Source organism: Chrysoperla carnea, chromosome 3 (genome assembly GCF_905475395.1).
Source record: "Chrysoperla carnea chromosome 3, inChrCarn1.1, whole genome shotgun sequence".
Classification (NCBI taxonomy): domain Eukaryota; kingdom Metazoa; phylum Arthropoda; class Insecta; order Neuroptera; family Chrysopidae; genus Chrysoperla; species Chrysoperla carnea.
The window spans coordinates 80,729,987-80,754,624 of record NC_058339.1 but is presented as its reverse complement, the minus strand read 5'-3'; the positions used below and the strand labels follow the sequence as shown (position 1 = coordinate 80,754,624).

The window sequence follows — 24,638 nt, the reverse complement described above, 5'->3', positions numbered from 1 at the left end:
ACATTATTATTTATTTATTTTGTTTATATTTAAATTGAAAAGATGCGTTCAATTTATAAACGTTAAACGTAGGACTTCATGTTTGACAACTGTCAGGAAGTATATATATGTAGCACATACTTCCTTTTAGAAACCGCTTTATTTAAAGTTGCAGATTTTATAAATAATTTATATACACAAATAGTATGGTTTGATAAATATACCACCACTTTGTTACGGATGAAAAATGAGATTAGGGGAGTGTGATTACGATAAAAAAAGTTAATTTATCGTACAAAACACAATTTATTATAGAAGAAAGAGTTGACATTATAAATCTGTCTAGTTTTGCATTTAGCTTCATTTTGGACAAAAAAAAAAATACATTACATTTTGGGACATGTACCCTATTATTTATTACGAAAGTATATTGCATTTCTGTTTTTATCCCGCTGAGCTATTAATAGAACGGTTTGAAATCTATATTTAAAAAAATTACAAATCTAATCAATTCTAAATTAATATAACCATAGTTTTCTTAGTCTACAACTAAACCCATGGAATAATGAATATGGTGTAATTATAAAGTTTAAATCTTACCCACGCAGAGAGGTGAGAGGGTTTAAACGTTCTTAATTATGAATTCATTACGAAGGAAAAAAAAATGAATATCTTACGATGTCATAAATCTGTAGTTTTAACTTTGATTTCATAAAAGAGTTCTTAATTATGAAGTAAAAAAATGAATATCTAACGAAGTCATAAATCTGATGTCCAAAAAATGATTTTTAAGTTAAATTGGAGTCCCCGGTTTAAAACAAAATTTAGTCTGAAAATTTGATAATTTTCTATTTATGATTTATAATTATAAAATTTAAACCCCGGCACGCAATGGGCTATCCTCTCTTACCTTCACTTATTTTTTATAAAAATCCCTTAACAGTCACGTGTTATAGCTGTACTTTTTAGTCCTCTCGCAATGGTATGTTGAAGTGTAAAGTATATAACTGCAGGTAAATTTTCTATACGATTTTTGATTGTTTAACAATAACTATTCTAGTTTATCTAATGAAGATTTCATTATATAATTTTTGGAAGGAATATCTGATATTAATTATTATATATAATAGTTGATATTAGGGACCAGTAACTTTAATCATAAAATACTATACAACCCATACTTGCATAATACATAATAACGTATGGTTATATAGTTTATGTAGTTAGTTTGTACGATGGTTGTTATATAGTTACAAAATTATTATCCCTAATATTTAAGATTTCAGGGTACCAAACAGGAGCCAACGGAATTTAATATGTCCGTTCGGCTGACCGCCCGTCTGTCTCAAAATGATGTTAGACGTACCAATTTATTGCTATACACAAATTTTTCAGCGTATATACATCATTTTTCAGGATCAAAATGTTCCTAAAGCTGGTATTTGTGAGGATTGTTTACTATTGCCGCTATAACAAGAAATATAAATATTAAACATATCACTTTTCGTTTTTGAACTATCGTGTTGCCAGGCAGGCGGGCAACAGGAAATGAATTTTAGGAACACTTATACCAAAATTTTGTTCTTAGCATCAATATTATTAAGCGTTACAGGCTTAGTCTAAACTGAGTATACCTTGATATATTTCATATATACATGGTATAAAAAGGTCCCGTACTTTTTTTCCCTTTTAGAAAATTAATAAATAAAAAGTACATAGTGTTATATCTTGTACGATGGAACCCTTCGTGTGCGAGTCATTCTCGCACTGAGGCTAGACTTGAAAAATTATATTTCGGCCTTGCAAAATATTGTTTTTTCAACAATATTAAACTAATTTAATTTATAGTTTATTTTGATATAATAATAAAAGTTATGAACTGTTTTTTGGAAAGAATCACAATTATATTTTTCGCTTAAATCCGGAGAAATCATACCTTTGTCCGGGGCCCGTAGAAACCTCGAAAACAATAAACCCCAACTCAAAATCAGAGAAGTGCAGCCCTATATTAAGACTATCTAGCTGAGAATTTTAATGATATAATTAAAAAATAATTTGTATGAAATAATATTTTATTTTAAATAAAATGGATAAAACTTATACTATAAATTAAAATTTAACCTAGTGGACGGTATTTAATCACATACAAGTTGAGTATTCTATTAAATATGTATCTATTATTGAGTATTATAGATGAAACCGTATATCAGCCTCAAAATCTTCTTTCGGATTAATCTTTATTTCATTTGATTACAATAACAGAACATGTTATTTTTTATCCTGGCGTCACGATTTTAAAATGTTAAATATTGAATTCAATTGTATCTTCCAATTCACGTGCAATTTCTCCATAAGACACTTCGGCTGATGCCCTACAAAATGGACAGTGTGCTTTTTGTAGCACTTGTAACTCATAATCATCTACGTGAAAAGTCTGTAAAAAAATTTAAATAAATACTATTAAATATTGTGCTTCTGTTCTTAAATACAAGCCAGCATGCTGCCCAAGAAGATTTTAACTTCATTTCAATGTAAATTAAAATTATTAATACATAGAAATGAACTGTCAGCCCATGCTGAGCAGCATCGTGAAATATATTTAAGCACAAACTGTAATTTTTCACATTCTTACTAAGGTATAAAATGGCTACATCTAGAAATAGGTGTAGCTATGACTTCCGTGACCCGGGCACCCGTAAACCAAATTATTGCGCTCCCATTTAATGGCACACTACTTGTACATATTAACTAACTTTGGATTTATAAAAATATAAATTTTCAATCATAATTAGAATGTGAAGAAGATGCTGCTTACGTACCTTAAAACAGGAATGACAAAAACTGATTTGTAAATCAGGAAGTAAATTACGATAAAATTGATAACGAAGAGGACTCGGCCATTTACATATAATAACTGTTGCTGGATCCATTGATTGTAATGTAGGTCGATTCACTTTAATAGGAACAAATCCATCATTTTCATCCTGCAAGAGAGATAAGTAATTTTTTTGGTTATATTTAAACGTTTGAAAATTTCACTAAGATAAAATTTGATAAGTGTAGTTTATCAGATGTCTAGATGCAGAAAAAATCTGCGCACTATGACAATTTATATCAAGTTCTCTTTTTTCGACTAGACTACCGCAGTAAAGAAGAGCTATGTTTCTTAGTTTGCACGAAAAAAACTTACTTCTAATTTAGTTAATTTCGCTGTAAACAAATCTTGTGTTACAATACCATTATCAATTTCTAAAGTATTCTGTGTTTCATCAATATCTCGTTCCATTAACGGACTATTATTATCCTCAATCGGTGCTTGTATTAATCGTATAGCTTCATCATCACTAATATCCGATTCCAAATAAAATTCAACCAATGGTAACACTTCGAATGAAACAAATGAATGTACAAATGGTTGATGGCAATGTGAGCATATGTTATTCGCTTCCCCAATTAATGGATTATAAGTGGAACAACGATAGCACATTGGTAAAAGATCTTCAGGATCATTATGCGGTTTTGTATATGCTGTTAATGTTGCAATTTCTACTTGTTCTTGGAATCGATTTGGTATACGTAGTAATCGTAATTTATCTAATAATTGTCGACATAATTTATGTGCACCCAATATTCTGGCTTGTTTTGATAAAGAATATAAAATTGTACTGAATTGAATGTTAAGGTAATATATGACACTGCAAAAACGGAAAATACTTGCGAAATTAAAACTAGAAAACGAGGTAATCGTATGAGTCACCGACAACTAAACGTTAATAGACTACTAGCACAAGTTAAAAATTTCGGGGGAAAGGCCCAGTACGAATCATGTTGATAAAGATGCACCTATAAGTAAAAGTAAGCTTTAGCGCCATGGCGTCAGTTTTGCGCGGTAGAGGTAAGTAAGTTTAACAGGTGAGAATATGAATGTCACACCCCTGAACCAGTAAATATGTACGGCGTTGCTGGATACTAACTCTGCAAAGTATTCGTAGCGAATTACATAAATGAATCCGCCAGTGAGGCCCCCCAACGATTTCCTAACAAAAATTGCTGTTATTATTTTTTCCCAAGTCAACCCTTCTTTTGAACTAAATAGACTGGCGTACCTGTCGACTGTACTAATTTTCTGGAAAAATTTTCACCAAGGAGAACACAAAGGAATAAAAATTGAATAAAAATGATTTAAAAAGGATACAATTCTGATATTCCTTTTGGTTTAAAATTTTTAATTTCATTCATAACAAATCGTGCAATATTAAAAAGTGCTTCCGGTATATATGAGGTAAATGGTTGTTCAATATACTGATGTAATGTATTGTATGCATAATAAATGGCAGCCATTCGTTGATTTTCATAAAATTTATTAATATGATTATGTTTATTGTTCTCATTCATTTCAGCCAATTCTAGACATTGTCGTGCTAATATCCAATGTAAGTATCCAGCATCGTTGTAACGTTTCTCATTTAATGCGTTCTCAATTAAACGATTTAATACTTTAAATGCTTCATCCGGTTGGCCCGCTTTATGAAATGCTAAAAATTATTGTATATTAGATATAAATTATAAAATTATACAATGGACCAAAGAGCGTGTAGTACCTACACGTATAAAAAGGACCCATCATATGACCTAATTGATCACGAAGTATAGTACAAGATATTCGAACGGTATAGGCTTTTCCATGGTATTATTAATGTACACAATAATAAACCCAGATCATAGTTCTCTTTTCTGCCACTGACTGCGCAATAATTCAGGACGTAACGATGCTATTATTATCTATCCCCTAAATTGAGACCATTCGTTCAACATTACGTTCGGACTCCTTGCATCTATACTTCGGGTAATTAACGTATCGTGCTCGAAATAATCTAGCGACTTGAACGGTCTGGATTCATTATTGGTGAGATTTAAGCCGGTATAGATTTTAATGGGTCCCAACTGTTAAAGTCGCTATGTAAACAACTGGACTTGTTTTTTTCTTTTCTATTTTTCTTTAACGCATTTGGGTTTTTTGATTTAAAAATTTATTTTTTTATTTTACACTTTTTAGTTAGGACTTCAAACACCTATTCAATAATACCCCACTTCACTTAGTTCGTCAACTTTCATTTTCAGCTTATATATGTTTGCTCCTTTATGGCGCTCAAGAGGCCCAACGCATGGATAATTCCTGTGGACGGTCTTGCGTTTAAGTATCAGTATCCTTACGTGATATATAAGGGTCGTATGTGAGTCACTTCTCTACACATTTTAATTTGTTTTTGTGTCATTATTATCTCATTACGCAAGCGTTAAATATTAATATGCTAGAATTTTTATGTAAAATATTATAATTACCTATTTGTGCTTCATGAAACTTATCATTTTCAACCAACCATTGAGCATATGGCACGTAAACTAAATGTTTATGTTCTGGTTGTCGTTCGGCTAATGCAAAAGCTTGTGGCCATTGGTGTGCTTCAACGTATAATGTTAATAAAGCACTATCATCACCTAAACGTCGATATAATTCTCCAGCGGCAGTGGTTTCACCTAAACGTCGTAAATGTTCAGCAACTAATATTAAATTAGTTCGATCAGCTTTATCAAGTCGTCGACCTATATCTTCCAACCTTTACAATATCAAAAGTGTAATTTAATTAATTTAAAATTAAAAAAAAAAGTGTAAATACAAAATTAAATACTTACATTTCAATCCAATTATGTTCAGCCATAATTTCAATGGCTTTTCGTGTATCACCAATTGATAGGTACATTTCAGCTGCTGCCTTTGGTTCATTAATATTCTTTGCCCATTCAGCTTTTTGTCGTATTAAACTTTTATTATCAGTATTACTATCTACACTTATATAATCCTAAAATTAAAAAAAATTAAAATGTATCAATTATGGCAAATTATCTATAAGTACTATTTTTTAATTACCTGAGCTAAATCAAACATTCGTAGATTCGTATACATTGTAACAGCTCTATGTGCATGGCCAGAACGTTGATACAATCTAGCTGATTCTTTAAACCGACCACGAAATGCTAAAACTTGTGCTTTTAAAAGTTCTTGGTTATTTTCACCTTTACGTTGTTGTTCCTAGAAAATTTTCGAAAAAGAAAATATTTGAATTTATAATGAACTTTGTTACATCTATGTGTATAAGAGAGGTATCGCAAATAGGTGCCTAAAACCTCTACCAAAGAGACTCCGGGTAAGAGAAGCTTTTTAAGCAAATGAAGCTGTATGATTCTACAGAGGCTAGACGCCACTGTGGGCCAGATTCTCTGCTGGATTTCTCCAAGGATTGGTGGATTCAAAGTTTCAAACCCAAAAAATTTTAAACCTGACGCGATGCAAATGCAAATAATATGTATGGAGGTTTTATCGTTCTCCATAAAGGCCCTAGAAGTGGGATCATCAAAAATTTTCATGTAATGAAAGTCGACAGAAGAATACACCTTTCTCAACTGTGCTCTAATGTGTTTCAGGCGAGCACAGTGGAATGCCTTAGCTATGGATATGCACAGTTTGGGCTGTCGCATGTCTTGCGCAAAGTCCCATTAATCAAGATAGGCTTGCCGTTTCCTTGTTTCGATAAATTACGGAGCATCTTACTATGGAAATGCCAACGAGTCTGCTGCTTCATTCTCTTTAACGCTAGAGTGGTCCGGTACCCAAATCAGCCTGGCTGTGTTATTTGTGAAAGGCGATTCAGTTTCTGGAAGCATTCATAGACTATCCTCGATTAGAATCTTGACTCCTCACGGGCCCGAAGCGCGGCCTGACTACCTGAGAAAACGCAGAGAGCATAAAATAAACATTACGATTTGAAATATCAAGTGAACTGAGCAAAAAATGCGTAAGTCAGGCGTTGACTTTCTTAAATATGCTCCAGATTTGATAAAACATTTGATCCGCATTGATATAAGGAAAATTTATTCCATGAGAAATCTGCAATGATACTGAATGGAATGAATATCAATTTTAATATACAAGGGTTCTTTTAAAAGTCCCAATAAATCCAGTATACTTACTTGTAAATCGTTAATCAAATTCAAATGATGAATATCTTGTAAATACATGTAAGATTTTTGTGCAATATCTAACTGTAATTGTTCTAAAGCCACCGAACCTAATTCTTCCCAATCAGTTTGAGTAACTCCTAAATGAGCAATTTTATACGCCTCCCTATATATAAAAAAGTTTTATAAAAGAAATTTCTTTATTCCAATATTCTTATTGCAGGGAATCTTACTGCCAATTTCTTTTATTTTTCTCCAGCTTATATAATTGTTCAGCGGTTGCCTTTCCATGAATATTTAAAGAATAGAGATAACAGTATTTTTGTGTAAGATTCCCTGTTTATAAATACTTACACAAACATTTTTTTATCAATACATTGATACATCGCCGCCGATACAGGCAATTGAACACTTGTTATAATATTACCTTGTAGGCAAAAAGCTTTGTTGCCAACAAATCCAACTACTAAACCTTGTTGACAACGTCGATGTGCTGGGAAATTGATTAAGCGTAACCCTAATGATTTATCGCCGGAAAAACTTAGTAAATCTTCATGTTTGGTATTCCAAGCAACACTATTTGTGTCATGTTCCTGTAAAACAAAATGAATTAAATAAACAATGGATTCATGAAGAATTCTCAAAATTTTCAATAAAATTAATTACAAATGAAGGATGTTGTTCGAGTTATTCTTATGAAATTCTCCGTGCTTATAGCAAAAATGACAGTTTTTGAAATATCATTTTAAATTCTTGATCGAAAAATACAGAAACCTCTATTTGCTTTTATTCTGATAACAAATATACAGCCAGATAAATCAAACAAAAATACGGGGATTCATTATTAAAATTGACAGTGAACGGAATATACAAGGCGTTTCAGAATTGCCTAGCACTATTTTAGGAATCAAGAGCAATAACCTTTTATCGATAGACCATTTAATAGCCACCTGCACCTTCTTTCATTTTATCGTCATTAGGTTATTTTGAGCATGGCTGGATAAAATCTAGAGCTTCGCTGGTGGAAAAAATATTTGAAGTAAGAAAGAGTCTTAATAAGTCTTAGAAACTCTAAGTAACTCTGCATTTATCAACGTTTTTGGACTTTCTTATTCAGACTTGATAAGCCTGGATAACTCTGAATTAGACGGTCCAAAAAGTTGAGAAAATCAGAGTTATTCAAAGTTCTTAAAACTTTTTCAAAATTCCTAAGACTTTTTTAGAGTTTCTAAGATTATTAAAACTTATTCTTTCTTCAAATATTTTTTCCACCAGGGTTATGTTCTGAGTTTATTGGCATGAAAGAAGCTGCAGCGAAATTTATTCTTCAGAATTCAATTCTAGAGACTCAAAGTATTTTTTTTAATCATTTATCTTGACCGATACGAAAATTCCCTAACTTTCCAAGAATCTCACCGAAATTTCGGAAGTCGCTCCATTGCTAAGCAGCACACTTGACACTACGCTATCCAGTAGTAAGAGGTAATATCTAAATGACTTGACATAATATTAATACTTAGACATCACTTACCGCAAATAGTAGCTCAGCAGTTTCCATAATAAAGACTTGGCACAACCAATTGTCATCAACAACAGCAATTTTATTTCTCATACAATTTAAATCCAAGCATCGTACGGGCGCTGATATTGTTAAAATTAAAATGGGCATTGGATCATTTAAATAAATTTTCCAAATCTAAAATTTAATCACACTTATTTACAATTACAAAAACTATTCTTCAAATTTGACATTTGAAAACACAAGATACATTTAACGTTTTCGCGAAAGGTTGGCAAGATTTCATCTAAATATGTATTGTTTTGTTCGAATTCCCCAAAAGGCAATAATAAAAGCTATAAGGGCTAGTTTAGAGATTTAAGACACTTGTTTTTTCAAATATTTAAATAAATTTCCTGGAAAATAATTAGTACCTGACCATTTTTTAAACCTAAAATTAAACCTTCTTTTCCTGGTGGACCACCAGCTACTTTTATGTATCGTATTGGACTATCCATCATCCATTCTCTATAACGTTCACCAGAAAACATTAAACCAAGAAGACGTCGTTCTTGACATACAACTAAATGTTCAGAGCATACAACCAGTAAACTACAATCTAGACTTTGACTTATCTTCTCTCGAACTCTGTAATGCATACTGTCTGGTTCTGTAGCGTTTAATTCGTAAATAACAATACGTTCGGGTAATTGAACCTACAAAATAATATTTCATAATTATTAAGATTTATAAATTATGCCTTCAAGATATTCAATGGTTTTTGTTCGTTCGAAGTTTAAAGCAAGCTCTCATCGTTTGAACAATTGAAAGAAAGGGTAATTTTATAAATTTAAAAAGCTAGTACAATTGTGTATTTAAACTTTTTATTGTTGATTTCCCGTTTAAATGGTCTTAAATTTCCGATTTTCATGACAACACTGCGAGTTTCAGAGTACTTTGAATTAGTGCATTTTCAAGTTTATTTCTTTATCCTTAAAATGAGCCCTGATAAAGCTTAAAAGGATCGAGTTATTATTATTTTTTTAAGTGTATTTTTAGTATTTTAGAAAATATTTGTTTACTACATACCGCTAAACGATCCTTATAAATAGCAATTTTCTTAATTAAATCTCGACATTTAATTCGTACTTTTTGATCTGTAATTAAATGTTGAATAATAACATCTGTCATATTTTCACGAAATGCATATCGTTCTTGATACAATCCATGAACGGTACTGAATACCAGTTGATAGTATGCTAAAGTACCATCTTGACAACCAATTACCTAAAATAAAACTTAATTTTATCAAACAATTAAAAAAGTGAGATGAAAAAATATGGCACCCAGAAGGGCTAGTTCTACCATATAGACGAACTGAATAGAGCGGCAAAATGGGGTCAAAATATTTATTAAAGTATTGGAAATAAGTTTTAGAAAGGATGTTTATTTTGATACGAGTTCTTAGATCAAAAAATTTGGCTCTTCGGTCATTTATATTATTCATGTTTTGTATACCCAGTTTTTTAAATCTGGAAAGGTAGCTACCTTACTAAAATAATACGAGGAATCGAGGATATCTGAAGCTAGAAAAGCTTTACTGCAATGCAAAACTATCTGTTACTCCCATTAATATATGCTTATGGGGATTTATATTTAAAATAAAGGGAAATTTACCACATAATTCGACGATGGATGAGCTGCACAACACCAGATCCAATGATTTTGTACATCACCAACATTACCTAATTTAATGCCATCTTTTGTCATTAATGTGCAAGCTTTATTTGTACCAGCAACCAAAATATATTCGCCGCCAGAAAAGTATGATACACATAATGGATCAAAATCTAATGCTCTTTCTCTACCAACTAATTTTCCACTCAGTGAATAGAATGCTATATTTTTATTCCAATCAGTTACACAAAGTATATCGCCATCATCTTTATTTGGACTCCATTGTAACGACCATATGGAAGCCTCCAATCCACCTGGTCGATCAATACGTCCTTTTTCTTCACCTAACTTTCATATAAATATTTCTATTATTAATCCATCATTTTGTTGAAACTGTCTAATACAAATTTAAAATTTTTCTCATAGGATTTTGGGGGAATGTTAGTACTTCATAAAACGATAAAAGTCACCCGCCAAAAAGCATTTTTACCCAAAATTTGCGTATTTTTGTGCATGTGCATCTCAAAAATCATCATCACTAGTCTCACGGTAAACCGGCACCCCTTGTAATCCGACATAACTGTAACGGTAATTAATAATGCAGATTTATTATAAATACATGAATTATTTGTAGCTGAAATTAGAAAATGTTGGAAATCTTATCAGTTTGATATGCAATTTATCGGATTACAAGGTATTCTGTTTCAAAAAGTTCCGGACTACAGGGGTTTTGTGGCAGTACCCTATAGTTCGACAAATTCGATAATTCGACATCACCTAGTACAAAACATTTGTCGGATTACCGCGAGTTCATTCTATAAAGAAGATTTATTATCTAAAATATATTCTTACTGTGTTTCTTATTGATACAGATCCGTTGCCTAATCCTAGAGCTAAATATTGACCATCATTTGTCCAAGAACATGCATTAATTCGGGCATTAATTTTAAATTTTTGTACAGATTTTTGCTCCTGGGACCATAGTGCAAAATCGGAGATGGCACATGAAGCTAATAAGCTAGATGTTGGATTGTATGCTAAACATTGGACAGCGTCATTATGACTGAAAAATGGAATAATTTACGTTATTTTTCCTGTGTGAAACGCCGACAGTTATCAATTAAAACCTACGAGTATTTCAAAATTCCTTCATATTTTGAATTCCATATAATCACAGTTTTATCAGCACTCCCAGATGCCAATTTTTTCCCATCTTTGGTACAGCATACACAATAGACAATATCTTTATGGCCTTTTAAAGCATGCAATAATGACCCATCCTCGGTGGAATATATTAAAACTTGTAGCCCAGCAGCTACAATTAAATTTCCTTTTGGATGGAAACATAAATCATAAACACTAAAAGTAAAAAAATACCAAATTGTGAACCTTTGAAATTATGGATCATTTGTCGACAATGATCATTAAATTTTAATATTTTACCATTGAACATTTTTATCGGCATCTTGTATTTTATCTGCCCATTTTGGTATTGTTCTCATATTTATTAGAATTAAAATATTTTTTATTTTTTTTATATATTTAAAATTCCATTTACATATTTTGTGTTTACATTTGTGTCGCCAAGGTAACAGGTGAGTATTTTAGGGTTTTAGTAAGGTACTCGTACATGTCAAATTAATCCAGGAGCTGGCGGGAGTATATTATTTTATTATCACTAAAAGGTATATTATTTTACTCCAGATGTAAAAATCCGTAGAATCAATTTTTGATGGTCTCAGATCAGTCTGCTCAATTTTTTGACGGAGCAATTTGCAAATCCCCTTTTTGTCAGACTGATCCTAAAATCTAAGAATTGTACGAAACTGCTTAGGTAACATTGAACTGCATTCAATTGACAAAATACAAAGTGGAAAGACACCATCAAAAAACATAGTAAATGATTTATAACTCGTCGAGTAGCCCTTTCAGTGTCTCCAGAACCTCTGCCAGCGCCTGCAATAACGGTCACAGAATAAGCAAAAAAGAAAGAAAACTTTTCTTCAAATAGAAATTGACAAATTTTGTCAAAAAAAAAAATTTTCATAAAAAAATTAATTAAAGAACTCTTCAAAATGAATTTTGTTAATCATCCATTAAATTATCTGGAAAAAAATTAATACTTTACTTCCTCTTTTTCGCACTTATTTGAATTTGTCTAATGTTTTTTATAAACAATGTAAACTTAATATAGTCATTAAATATAACAGACGTAGATTAAGCTCATTTAAAATTTTAGAAAAATCGAAAAAGAAATAGTTATCAGTTAGTTATTTGACTGTGTTCTAGAAATACTAAAAACTGTAAATACATTTTTTTTAAATAACCCGCCAGCTTATTGATAGAGCGCATGTGTTTAATATTAAATATATCCTGTTAAATAAAACTTCCTTTATCGTCCATTTCTCTTTACGAAAGGAAGAAGGTAAGAATTTTTCATTCATTCTCAAAATGACACAGCTCAAGTATAATTACTTTAATAAATATCGTCGTACGAACAGTTTTATTTCAAAAAATATTACTTTTAAATATCAATTATTTAAATTTAATATTACATAGAAATCGGTAACTTGAATTTTTTATTTTATATACATTTTTTTTAAAACCATATTCAATTTTTCAAATAAACACGTGGTGATTTTAGAAATAATCCCTCGTGGATTTTAAGATTATTATTTGAAATATTAATTAAATTTATTTATTTCAGGACAAAATGTCGGCCCATTTAAGTTGGATGATAATTCGTAACAATAATGCCTTTTTATTGAAAAAAAGGAACATTAGCAAGCCATTCAGTACGGTGAGTGTTTCAAATATTTTATACCAATTAGGGTGAATAATTCAATTTATTCTGGATTGAGTAAAATTCGCAGAAGTCGAATTTTTATATCTAACGACGAATATTCACCCTATTTAATTTATTTAAATGATGTTGTTAAATTACTACCAAGATCTCCGAATGGTTGTGAAGACAATCTGCAAATTCTGATGCTAAAAATAAACCCCTCAAAATCGAATGTGTTTAAAATTCAAATTTAAAAAGTGTTGTTATATTTGTTTCAGGAACCCAACAACCTCTGTAATTTAAGTTCATTCCGTTATAATGGTTTAATCCACAGAAAAACTGTTGGAGTTGTACCAGCTCCAGACAAAAAAGGTTTCACTGTTGTATATAAACGTGCAAAGAAAATTGTAAGTTCATAGTTTTAATTTCTTTAAAATCACGTGGACCCAAATCGAGTAAAAAATTTGAATTCGCGTGAATTTATCAAATTATTCATGTACTGAAGGATGAATGTTTTCCAAATTTTATTTTAACTGTTTTGTAATATTTCGATGTTTATTTTTAAATGTAATAAAATAATTATTTTGCTAAACGTAAATGAAATTTGTGAATTTTGGAAAACTTTCATTCAAATACTGCACAAATGATGTTCTTTTGCTTCTGGATGTTTTCAAATGAAGACATTAACTCATCACCCACTTTTTTCTGATCTTAAATGTGTTAAAAATATTTCATTATTTTTAAAAAGGAAATTTTGCCCTAAAAATATGTTTTTTGTTTTGTTTTATTGCAGCACAAGCCAGGTAGATCTTTAGTACGAAGAACAATGAACGCAGGTCCACGACGATCATTATATAAACTTAAACGTTTATTAAAGAAGAACAGTTACCGACGAGACTTGGCTAAAGTAAGTATTATTCGTAAAATTAAAAATTTAGTTGTGTTTAGAATTAGCTAGGACCAAGTTCGGGTTGTAAACGTGTAAATTTATGGGTATTCGAAACCCTGAACGTGTAAATATTATGCAATTTTCATTCGTCAGAATCATAGAATTAAATTTCTCCACACGAAAACAACGATTTCAGAAACGTTTGCATTTGAAATATTGTGTCCCCAGAAATTTTTGATCTGGCCTTAAATGTAAGGCGACCATTTCGCGTTTAAAAAATTAAATACAACTAGGAAAAAGTAAAAAATGATGTATTTTTTATGTCTAGATGTTTTAAATGAAGACATTAACTCATCACCCACCATTTTATCTGATTAAAAAAAATAATAATTTTATTGAATAATTAAGAAATATTTTTTGTTAATTGTATTTTTTTTTTCAGCTTGCTTTACGTAGAGCTAGTGCAGTTCTTCGGTCACAAAAACCCGCTAAACCTAAGAAACAACGTCCTGCTAAAACAGAATAATTTTTTTTATGTATAAATTAATGAAATAAAAATAATTATATAAAAATTACTTTGTTTTTATTTTTCACTATTTTCAATTTTTCAGTTTTTAACATAGGCTAATCTGAATACCGTGGGTCACTGATCTGAAGGGCAATCAGGATTCAACACCTCATGAGGGATCGTCACATATGTTGAGTCCGCCATTCTAATAGCAGCATGATGCTCAATGATTTACTTCTATGTTTAAGGTTTACTTAGAACCATAAGCTAATGGATTCGTTCCATCAGCCATACTTCTTAGGGTCACAAAGACTTTTAGTTAGGTGCCTCGGGTACAGTCGATGTTGTAAAAAACACAATTTTTAATGGGTTAATTTATTAAATCATGCAGTTGTGAGTCCATGAGTTTGTTTATATTTCTTGCGTTTCATTCGCGAAAATGGCAATTCTAGTCGTATGTAGTTTAAAAAAATGATGAAAACAGAAAATCAATTTTTTGTATAATTGCAAGTGTTTAGAATACACTGCGAATTATAAAGCAAAATTCGTGTCATTTTTAAGTTATAAATAATACAATGTGTGCTTGTACCATCTAGGTAAACCAATATTAGTAAGACAGAATGCATGCCTTAAGCCATGCATCTAAGTGAGAGATTTTATATATATGTGTATATCAATTAATAATATTTGTATGCAACAAAACTTCCACTCTGTTCATGCACACAATAGAAGATCTGTCGTATCGTATCGGTAGAGGCAACTAAATGCTTAACACATATATATATATATATGATACCTCTCACTTAGATGCATGGCTTAAGGCATGTATTCTGTCATACTAATGATATTGGTATGCCTAGATGGTACAAACACACATTGTATAAGTTTATAAGTACCAAACAAGAAATTCCATTTTTTAGCGTGTTTCTTAACGAGCATAAAAATAATAAATTATACAAACTAAAAAACAGTAACTTTGGGAACAGGAAGAATCTTACGAGGAATTATTTGGCTTATTATATAATCCAAGAATCGCTAACTAAGGATTTAAAAATGTATAATTTTACAAAATGTTTTCCACGATTCTGAAAAAACTGAAATCGTTGTGCAACTTATTTTGGAAATAGCTAAAAACCAGTCTTGAATTGTCCAAAAAATTAACATTTTTTTATTTACATTTTTATAAAAGCCTCCAGAAGCCAAGTCTCCTGAAAGCGATACCAGAGTAGGAATCGATTCGCACCCCTTTTTTCGAACTATCATTGTCAACGTGTTTGAGGTTTTTTTTTATATAACCTCTTGGGTTTTTAGTCGAACAATTAATAATTTATCCAATTTTTTTTTTTGTATAAAAAACTGAAAAAACACTTTAAGGAGTACTCAATTGTAAAAAAATATCGATAAAATTGCAAAAATAAGTTTTTATTTAAAAAAAATACAAAAATCGGATTCATTAATCGATTTAGACCGTCGTTCTTGAAATATGGTCTAAAATCTGATACGAAAATATCTTATTTTGATGTGATTCTGGAGAAATATATCGAAACTATTCATCTAATCGCCAAATGAATTTTTATGCTTTCTACATCTTGATCATCCCTATGTAGTCGTTAAAACACTGAAATCTGGCTGACGATTGAGCGATAATCTTTTAAGATCTCGACTGAAGAAATTGTTCTGGAGTATAGCTCTCATATATCCCACTGGATTATGTAGTATGGCTAAGGGCTACAGGTTATTTCCAATGATTATCCCCCTTCGCGCTTTATAATTATATTACATCGAGCTTTAAAAGCACATTAGTCCTCTTTGGTATATTATGAAATTTTTGGAAAAGTATGCGCCCATATTAAGTTAATGCCTTTAAATTAGTGGTAATTCAGTAAAAAGGCTCGAATCGCAGTTTTCCTTAATTTCATCTGTAACATTTTCGTCGAACTTAACAAAATCCTGAGGAATATTTAAAACATTTAACGTAAAGCCATCATTTTGATGCATTTCAACCCATCGGTGTCCAACTTCAGGGTACAAACATTTTCGAAATATTAAACAATGTACGTGTGCTAATTTCTCATATTTAATGCGCATAAAGCCTAAATTACTCAATGTATATCGCCATGATTTCATTAATTTTGCATTGGCTCCTACATGCTTCGAATCAGGTGTTATTATAATTAAAATACCTTCAGATTTTAATAATTTATACGCTTTTGTGCAGCATAAAACGCGTTGATCACTAGATGGTAAATATTCTAAGAGTAAACTAAATACAATTATGTCAAATGTCTCGGCTGGTAATTGTTTTATTTCGTGGACATCGTCTTCTAAGTTAATATTCGAATTCACACAATCAACTTTTAAAAAATCACATTTTTTTACATTAACATTAGCAGGGCATAAATCGATTGCGGTGACTTTAAACAAGTTATCATGAGCCTTGAAAGGATTATAACAACTTCCTACATCTAATAATCTTAATTTATCTAACATGTTATTTGAAACTACATTTTGAGAATCAAATTTCCCAATTTTTTTTATTATCTCAATTTCACGCTGCCTGTGATATTGGAGTCCAACCGGAAAATATTCTTCACATTCTTGTACACACCATTTAATCCGGGAAAATGCAGTTTTGTCTTGATTATCGGAATTTGGTTCCCAGTATTTGATTGCCAATGTTTCCATATATTTTGCATATTTTTCAAGGACTTGTTTCTGTTGCTTATGAGATTCCCATGCTGTGTCAGCGCCATGTATTTTTGCGTTGGTACGCAGATTTGTATGTAAGGATTTTATAAAATTTGCTAATTCTTTCTGCTCTTCTGATGCCATAGTTTTTAAATTTTCTGATATGAAAATGGAAAGAAAAAATTACCATAAGAATACGGGTGCGTTCAGAATTTCAACAGCATTAATTACAACTTACATCCAATAGAAGTTGTATACGAAGAGGACGTAGCTAGAAAATTATTCATTGAAACGTTAAACTAACTTGATTTTTGTTCGTACCCAAACGTGTGACTAGCGTGAATCTAGCGTGTACCCATCTCATCAGAATTTCATCGCAGGGTTAATTCAAGAGACAAGATATTCGCACACCAGTGCTAAATCAATCCCATTAGAAGCATGACCAACCCGTAGAACGCTTATGAATTTTAGCATAGGGCTAATGGAAGGGGTCAAAAAATCCTCAGATCCTTCACGCTAGGTTCATGCTAGTGTACGAATATCCTTTATTTTTATACATCGGAGTTTCCTTATAAAAAATTCCGATGCACGAATAGCTTCCTGGCCTGCCTACAATTAGTATTGGCTGAAATCACATGGTGGAAGTCAGGAAGAAATACCTTAAGAAATATTCGTTGAATCGTCAAAATTATTAGTATTTATCTTCTGAATGGGGATGTTGAACTTTAATTTATTCTGAGCGACACAGAAATTACCTAGAAAACTGATAGTTCGTTTTTCAGAACCTATTTATTGAAATCGAATTTAATTAATAATAAAATAGCTAGGAATTTTCAGTTTAACGAGTCGGTAATTTCTCCATTCAACGAGTTGAGTAAAAGTAAATGGATGAACACACCCTTTAAATGTCATTCAAACAGTTTGACCACGTGGTGAATTCTAACCTATTTAAATTGTCAAAAAAACAAACACATTGAAAATCTTGTCGCAAATATTTTATAAAAATGGAAAATGAAAAAGATGTGATTGATTTAGAAGAGAAAAAACCATTACCACTTCTGCCAAGTGAAGATAATTATAATCACATCAAAAACAAACAAGTTCGTTTACAACGTGTTCAAAAATTACGGCGAGAAAAAAACAAAAAGAAGAAAGAAGAACGTAAAAAACGACAAAAAGACGGTGGCCCAAAAGCAGTTCCACATACAATCGAAAGTTTACGTGTTAAAGATGAAACAGTTATTGCCGGTAGTTTAGATGATGAAGAAAATTTAGAAGTTCAAAAAGATTTGGAGCAAGATGAATTCGCTGATTATTATCAAAATGAATACGAACCAAAAGTTTTAATTACATATTCCGATAACCCATTGACAAAAACACGTATTTTTGGACGGGAACTAACTCGAGTTATACCAAATTCAAGATCGTTCTATCGTAATCGGAGTGGTGTGAAAAAAATCGTTCAAAGTGCGATTAAAAAGAATTATACCGATGTTTTAATCATCAATGAAAATCGTAAAGAACCTGACGGGTTATTGGTGATACATTTACCAAATGGACCCACAGCACATTTCAAATTAAGTAATGTTAAAATTACACCAGAATTAAGGAAAAATTATAGAGAAATTTCCACACATAAGCCGGAAGTAATATTAACTCATTTTACGACACGGTTGGGTTTAACAGTTGGGCGAATGTTGGGTGCATTGTTTCATTATCGTCCTGAATTCAAAGGACGTAGAGTTGTGACGTTCCATAATCAACGTGATTATATTTTCTTCAGACATCATCGCTATCAGTTCGATAAGAATGGCAAACGTACGAATTTAATGGAATTAGGACCACGATTTACATTGAAATTACGTTCAATACAAAAAGGAACGTTTGATTCGAAGTATGGTGATTATGAATGGATTATTTCTGGTAAACGACATTCACTTGAAACTAGTAGAAGAAAATTTTTCTTGTAATGTATTTTTGTTATTTAAGTCATAATAAAAGATATTTTCAAAGCAAACCACTAAGTTTTCTTTCAAATTTCGTTAATATTAGGGCATTAGAAAGAACTTATTTGTAATTACTTTTCAGGGTTTTGTTAAAAGAATTTCAAAGATTAAGCATTTTGACTGAAACCTATAAAACAATTTTTTATAACCTGAATATATGAAATATTATAGAGAAAAGATATACTAATTTTAGTCACAAATTTGTAATGCTTAGAAATATTGATAATACGAACAAAGTTTTGGTATAGACGTTTACTGCTCATAAAATCTCCTGAATAGTTGATTAGAGAAAATAGAGAAATAATAACAAGCTGAAACTTTAAAAGCGAGCTTAGGACGTTAGAAGTATGTTTGAGATCGTAAATGAGCAAAATAGGTCAATTGGTCTTGGGTCCATCTTGTAAACCGTTAGAGATAGAATAAAAGTTTAAATGTAAAAAATGTTCATCAAAAACAACTTTTGTTTGAAACATTTTTTTGTAAACATCATTGTTTACTCGTGAGGGTGCAAAAAGTATAACTTTGATGTCCATTTTCTTCAAAACTATAAAATATAGCTGCCAAATAAATGGCAGCCGAGAAGTCGCCAATTGTATTGGTTTTTTAAACGCTTCTAGTTTATAAAAAATAATGCAAGCACTAACATTCACCACTTTCTATACAGGGCATTTCAACAATTACCTCAGTCAATTGTTTGTTTTCGTTGTTTTATCACAATTTTTCAGTTTTAAAATAATCATTCTTGCGTTTTCTTAAAAAATGGTTACAAATTACTGAAAACAAATTTCTTAGTAATATTTTCTCCGAAAATATATACTTACGCACTGAACCGGTGGTCAACGGAAAAAGGTGGCGTGTGATATAAATCCGTTTCATGAACTCTTTGGGACAGTCTTTGCGACCCCGAAAAGTTTCGACAAGTTGTTTAATAAAGTAAATGGTAAAATAATTTCATCATTTATTTAATATTTTTCCTGAAATGGAAAATTGTTCTTTTTATTATTCTTATCATTTCTGATTACATAACACATATAGTAAATAGATAAATATGGCGATCATTATTTTTCAAATAATTGAGTTTAAATTTTCAATGTAACAATGAGTAACATAATATAATTCATAATAACATTTTCCTTCTCAACAAATTATACTTTTTGGAAATATAATACAGTAGATCCGCGACAATCCGGCCTCTGTTTAATTCGGCACCCCTTGTAATTCGACGATTCTATAACGTTAATTACAATGCAGATTTATTACAAATAATACAAGGTATTCTTTTTCAAAAAGTTTAGGGCTACAGAGGGTTTGTGGCACTACTCTATTGTCCGACAAATTCGATAATTCGACACCACCTCGCAAAACGTTTGTCGGATTACCGCGAATCCACTGTGCGGCGGATATCTGCAATTTTATAAGCCCTATGAAACAAAAGTCCATCAATTTTTCAAAATTAATTCTTATCGTCTTAAAATACATTTTTATACAATTCTACAATGGAAATTGTTAAAAACACAATTTATTTTATTTTGTTAATAATAAAATATATTAAAAAATTCAATTTATATTGATTTTGGGTTTTGTTTAACAGCTGTTTTAAAATCGCACACTTCTCTGTTCCACCACTTAAGGTTATTCGATAAGCAAACAATATACAAAAAATGACTATGAAAAATGAACAAATTTATTGTACGGTATGTAACCCTATACGTTTTTTTCTTCAATTTTCTAATATTTATTTTACTCCCTAAAGTTTGTTATTCCCATAGAGATAGTACCATAGAGCTCCAAAGTCGTCTCCCGAACGGTTGATCGCAGTAGAGGGAGACAGATAAAGTAGACGCGTATAACCGTCTTCGTTTTTCTTATACGCCTACAATTTCTGTCACTTTCTACTTCACTTACTACGATTAAGAATTCACTGATTGTGTTTCCTATGTCTATACAGCTCTACAGTATTATCTCTATAGTAATTCCTTTCAAGTAGAGATTGAATAACCTTAAATGTATAGTATTAAATAGTAATGGGAATTAAAATAGTGTAAATTTAACGTAACATATAACAATAACAGATAACTTAATTACAAATTAAACAAATTTTTATAACAAATAAACTTTCAACAATCATAAAATATAAAACATTAATATTTCAAATTGAAATTATGGCATTCTGACCAGAGAACGTAAATAGCTGCAAATTCAAATATTACATGAGATCAACAAACTCAATTGGAGTCGTTCAAAAAATTAATTAATAGTTGTAAATAAAGTTCAAATATTCTTCTCACAAATGACGAACGATCCCAGTTTTGGTCTTTTTTTGATAACATCAATAAATATTATTTTATATGCTATTACATTTACAAACTTGTATTAGTAATTGCCTATATTGTATACAAAAATTTATTTATCAAATAAATAAATAGGGAAGACGTACGAAAGTTTAATACGGGAGTCTATGGCTTACAAAACATGTGTTTATTATTTAAAAAAATAACTTTCCAAGCTTTTGGAGTGGAACTCGATCGCTTCCTTCTGAAGCCGCATATGATTTATCAAACATCTTCCCCATTGGACGTAAAAAAATTTATAAATGTTTAAAAATAATCGTTTAATTTTTATGGAAATTAGTTTTCATTTGAACGTGAAAATTTTTGGAGCAGAATAATGAAAATCGAAAATAATAATATCGATTTCACTTGAATATCAAAGACCTAAAATATTAAACTTATTTAGAATAATAAATTTTAATTTGTTTCTAGGATAGTTCAAAGAACAAAAAAAATCATTTTTACAGTGAAACACACATGAATATTCTATTTTTTTTTGTAATCTCTAGTGGGGTATCTTATCAAGAGAGAGATATTCCAACAACTTAAAAGTACAATGTGTTTCTTTGGTGGTTGTGTTTCTCTCTAGGAAAAGTACCCTATATATAAATGTATATTACAAATTTACTAATATAAGCACCTTAAATGAATAAGACCTAGCACCATTAAAACAGAAAATTTATTTATAACTAGGCTGGTATCTTTTGTTTAATAAAAATTTTTTATTCAGTCCAAATTATTTGGCAAATATCATTGTCAGTCTTATTTACAACATTTATCAATATATCTATTATTTAGCTATTTTGGCGCATTTTCACTTTGGTAAGTGAATTAGTGCAAGTGTTTTGTTTGGACCAAAGATAGAGCAGAGTTGTATATATGTCCAAGTACTAAAGTATTGTCAAGCCAGTTTAAATCTGCATTTTACGTATATGTACGTTAATTGGCTTTTGCCCTAAATTTGAAAAATTGGTTTATACGTTATTAATATCTGATTTACACCAAAAAGTTTTATTAAGGTAGTACCTACACGAAAGTGATATTCCAAGAATTTCTCAAAACTCAGAATATAAAATATTTAATTCATAATACACTTGCTGTTAAAATTAGAAGATGATTTACCATGCCATACATGAGATATTAGCAATTAAAAGTGACGCAATTTGTACGTGTACATGGGAGAAGTGTATAAAAATACACAAATTTACAAATATTATATTTATTTACCAATGAATGACGTCCACCATCTCTATGAAAAACTAATATAATGTAGAATACTATATTTAGAAAATATATAAATAAAAATAAAAATTATTTACCATATAGTTTCGATAAAAAACTTAAATAAATAACTCGTTTTAGCGATGATTTTTGTGGAAAAGATATGAAGACTAATGTTAAAGGCATATGTCATAGTGTGTGTGCTTATATGTATACTAGAATCAGTAGTGAGGAACTACAGTCTTTTGAAAATAATATATGGTATATGTATAATAGTCATAGTACAGTTAATGCAATGAATGATAGTATTAGTCCAAAACTTTTTGACTGGACGGTCGCGGAGGAACTACCTTAAAAAAAACATTATAATAATAATAAATAGCCTGATTTAGCTCCCTTGGGCAAAGGCCTCCCCTAGTACATTCCACGCTTTTCTATTTTTAGCCGTTCTGCTCCACAAACCTCCTGCATACCTTGCAATTTCATCTCTCCACCTAGTTGGTGCCTGACCTCTTTTACATGCTAGATTTAATGGTACCCATGATGTACATCTAGTCATCCATCGATCATCGTTTAGCCTTGAAACATGCTCAGCCCATTTCCACTTCAATTTTTTTATACAGACAGTTACGTCCTTGACATTTGTTATTGATCTAAAAGTATTAGATCTAACCCTATTAGCAAGTCTGTAATTTAGCATAGACCTTTCCATACTCCTTTGGCATGTCCTGAGTTTTTTATAATTTAAGATGGTTAGCGCTGAGGTTTGGGTACCGTACGTTAAAATCGGTAGAATACACGCATGCCAGGCCTTTGTTTTTAAAGAAATGTGCAGTTTACTTTTAAAGATTTCTTTCAGAGACCAAAATTTTCTCCACGCATTCATTATTCTCTTTTGAATTTCAATGCTGTTTTGGGCATGAAAAGATATAATTTAGCCCAGATATTTAAAAAAAAACATTGCATTATGTATTTTGAATTTTCAAAAACCAATTCAAATTAACTTCGAAAACAGTTCAAAAACAGAGTCTCATGGCGTTTTGAATGACATCACGACTTGCCAAACAATCATTTTTGTGTATGAAAGTTGTAAGCAGTTGTAATTAAAGAATCTTTTTTGAGTATGACAATAATGAATGTTTGGCATGGCGTGACGTAACATTTTCTGATTTGTGTTTGCTGTCACGTGATTGAATGCCTAATTTAAGTAATTTTACTGAATTTATTTTCTAAAAATAATAATGATCCTTATTTTTCATAAAAAATTTTGTATTTTGTTATCTACTTATCATGATTAATCAACAGAAACTCTTATTCATCCGATTTATTCTTAGTGGACAAAAGTCTATTATCGTACGGTTCCGAACGATTGCATTGCGTTATTGTTACAAAAACTAACTAAACACTTACACTCACCTTTTACTAATCATTGTGAAAATGCGTTATTATGGTCAGAGAGCCGTACCCTCAGGTACCTTCCTACAGTCCCCCGAATTGATTTTTGGACGTTTTGAATTTTTCTTGTCTTGTAGATTTTTCAAGTTCCAAGAGTTACTTTTTTTCTGCGTCATATCAACACGAATAATTTTGTCAAGACCCTTTCTTTGCCTTTGATGTGTTCAATGATTATTCGCATTGCATACATTCGACTTTCTGACCATATTTGTTTTGGTTTACATAATAATAAAATCTAAAGCTACAAATATTTTTTTTTAAATAAAATTTTTCGATAATTTTGTATTAAATTTAGAAGATTGACATGTGAATGATGAGTATAATTTTTCAAAAAATTTGTTCGTAATTTTGATGAATGAGTACTCAGAATTATATTAAATGGAATAATTTTTTATCTTTTTAGCTATTTCCACTTGTTTTACAAATTTGCTACGAATTTTGCCATTTTTAATAAACAGCATTTTGTGTACTTTGGTACAAAAAAAGAAAAAAAACACTGAGAATGAGAGCTCATTTTTGGGGCTATTTTTTGAATGAATAAATTATGAAAAAAAAAACAGTCTTATCTTATTTTTTTTGCATTTA

The 24,638-nt window shown here is 30.7% G+C and overlaps 4 protein-coding genes across 5 annotated transcripts; 2 read left to right on the top strand and 2 right to left on the bottom strand.

Annotated features, from left to right (window-relative positions):
- Window positions 1-2,110: 2,110 nt before the first annotated feature.
- LOC123296621 (intraflagellar transport protein 122 homolog) lies at window positions 2,111-11,673 on the bottom strand. Its single transcript, XM_044878170.1, has 16 exons — window positions 11,615-11,673; window positions 11,303-11,530; window positions 11,024-11,234; window positions 10,172-10,519; window positions 9,584-9,781; window positions 8,929-9,210; window positions 8,528-8,692; window positions 7,351-7,589; window positions 7,009-7,162; window positions 5,909-6,070; window positions 5,674-5,840; window positions 5,323-5,597; window positions 4,175-4,514; window positions 3,170-3,644; window positions 2,799-2,963; window positions 2,111-2,413 (listed from the first exon to the last, which is right to left on the bottom strand). Exons 1-16 carry the CDS (start codon window positions 11,671-11,673, stop codon window positions 2,282-2,284), a joined length of 3,600 nt encoding a protein of 1,199 aa, XP_044734105.1. The 3' UTR covers window positions 2,111-2,281.
- A 794-nt stretch (window positions 11,674-12,467) lies between these two features.
- On the top strand, window positions 12,468-14,417 carry LOC123296639 (60S ribosomal protein L28). Of its 2 annotated transcripts, none has more exons than XM_044878195.1 (5): window positions 12,468-12,596; window positions 12,879-12,971; window positions 13,235-13,363; window positions 13,750-13,863; window positions 14,288-14,417. In XM_044878195.1, exons 2-5 carry the CDS (start codon window positions 12,885-12,887, stop codon window positions 14,369-14,371), a joined length of 414 nt encoding a protein of 137 aa, XP_044734130.1. In that variant the 5' UTR covers window positions 12,468-12,596; window positions 12,879-12,884; the 3' UTR covers window positions 14,372-14,417. The 2 variants fall into 2 exon arrangements, with proteins under 2 accessions (XP_044734130.1, XP_044734131.1); XM_044878196.1 differs by lacking the exon at window positions 12,468-12,596 and adding an exon at window positions 12,716-12,736.
- A 1,342-nt stretch (window positions 14,418-15,759) lies between these two features.
- On the bottom strand, window positions 15,760-17,195 carry LOC123296634 (S-adenosylmethionine sensor upstream of mTORC1). Its single transcript, XM_044878189.1, has one exon. The coding sequence runs from the start codon at window positions 17,183-17,185 to the stop codon at window positions 16,217-16,219; it is 969 nt and encodes a 322-aa protein (XP_044734124.1). The 5' UTR covers window positions 17,186-17,195; the 3' UTR covers window positions 15,760-16,216.
- A 763-nt stretch (window positions 17,196-17,958) lies between these two features.
- LOC123296635 (probable ribosome production factor 1) lies at window positions 17,959-19,048 on the top strand. The gene has a single exon (XM_044878190.1). It carries the CDS (start codon window positions 18,046-18,048, stop codon window positions 19,009-19,011), a length of 966 nt encoding a protein of 321 aa, XP_044734125.1. The 5' UTR covers window positions 17,959-18,045; the 3' UTR covers window positions 19,012-19,048.
- Window positions 19,049-24,638: the final 5,590 nt, after the last annotated feature.

Excerpts from the sequence above, each read along its gene's own strand:
- LOC123296621 (XM_044878170.1), bottom strand. The coding sequence starts at position 11,673 with ATGAGAACAATACCAAAATGGGCAGATAAAATACAAGATGCCGATAAA. Across the intron at positions 11,235-11,302 it reads GAAGGAATTTTGAAATACTC|TCATAATGACGCTGTCCAAT; the intron begins GTAGGTTTTAAT and ends TCCATTTTTCAG. Across the intron at positions 8,693-8,928 it reads TAGGTTTAAAAAATGGTCAG|ATTTGGAAAATTTATTTAAA; the intron begins GTACTAATTATT and ends ATTAAATTTTAG.
- LOC123296634 (XM_044878189.1), bottom strand. The coding sequence starts at position 17,185 with ATGGCATCAGAAGAGCAGAAAGAATTAGCAAATTTTATAAAATCCTTA.
- LOC123296635 (XM_044878190.1), top strand. The coding sequence starts at position 18,046 with ATGGAAAATGAAAAAGATGTGATTGATTTAGAAGAGAAAAAACCATTA.
- LOC123296639 (XM_044878195.1), top strand. The coding sequence starts at position 12,885 with ATGTCGGCCCATTTAAGTTGGATGATAATTCGTAACAATAATGCCTTT. Across the intron at positions 12,972-13,234 it reads TTAGCAAGCCATTCAGTACG|GAACCCAACAACCTCTGTAA; the intron begins GTGAGTGTTTCA and ends TATTTGTTTCAG. Across the intron at positions 13,864-14,287 it reads ACCGACGAGACTTGGCTAAA|CTTGCTTTACGTAGAGCTAG; the intron begins GTAAGTATTATT and ends TTTTTTTTTCAG.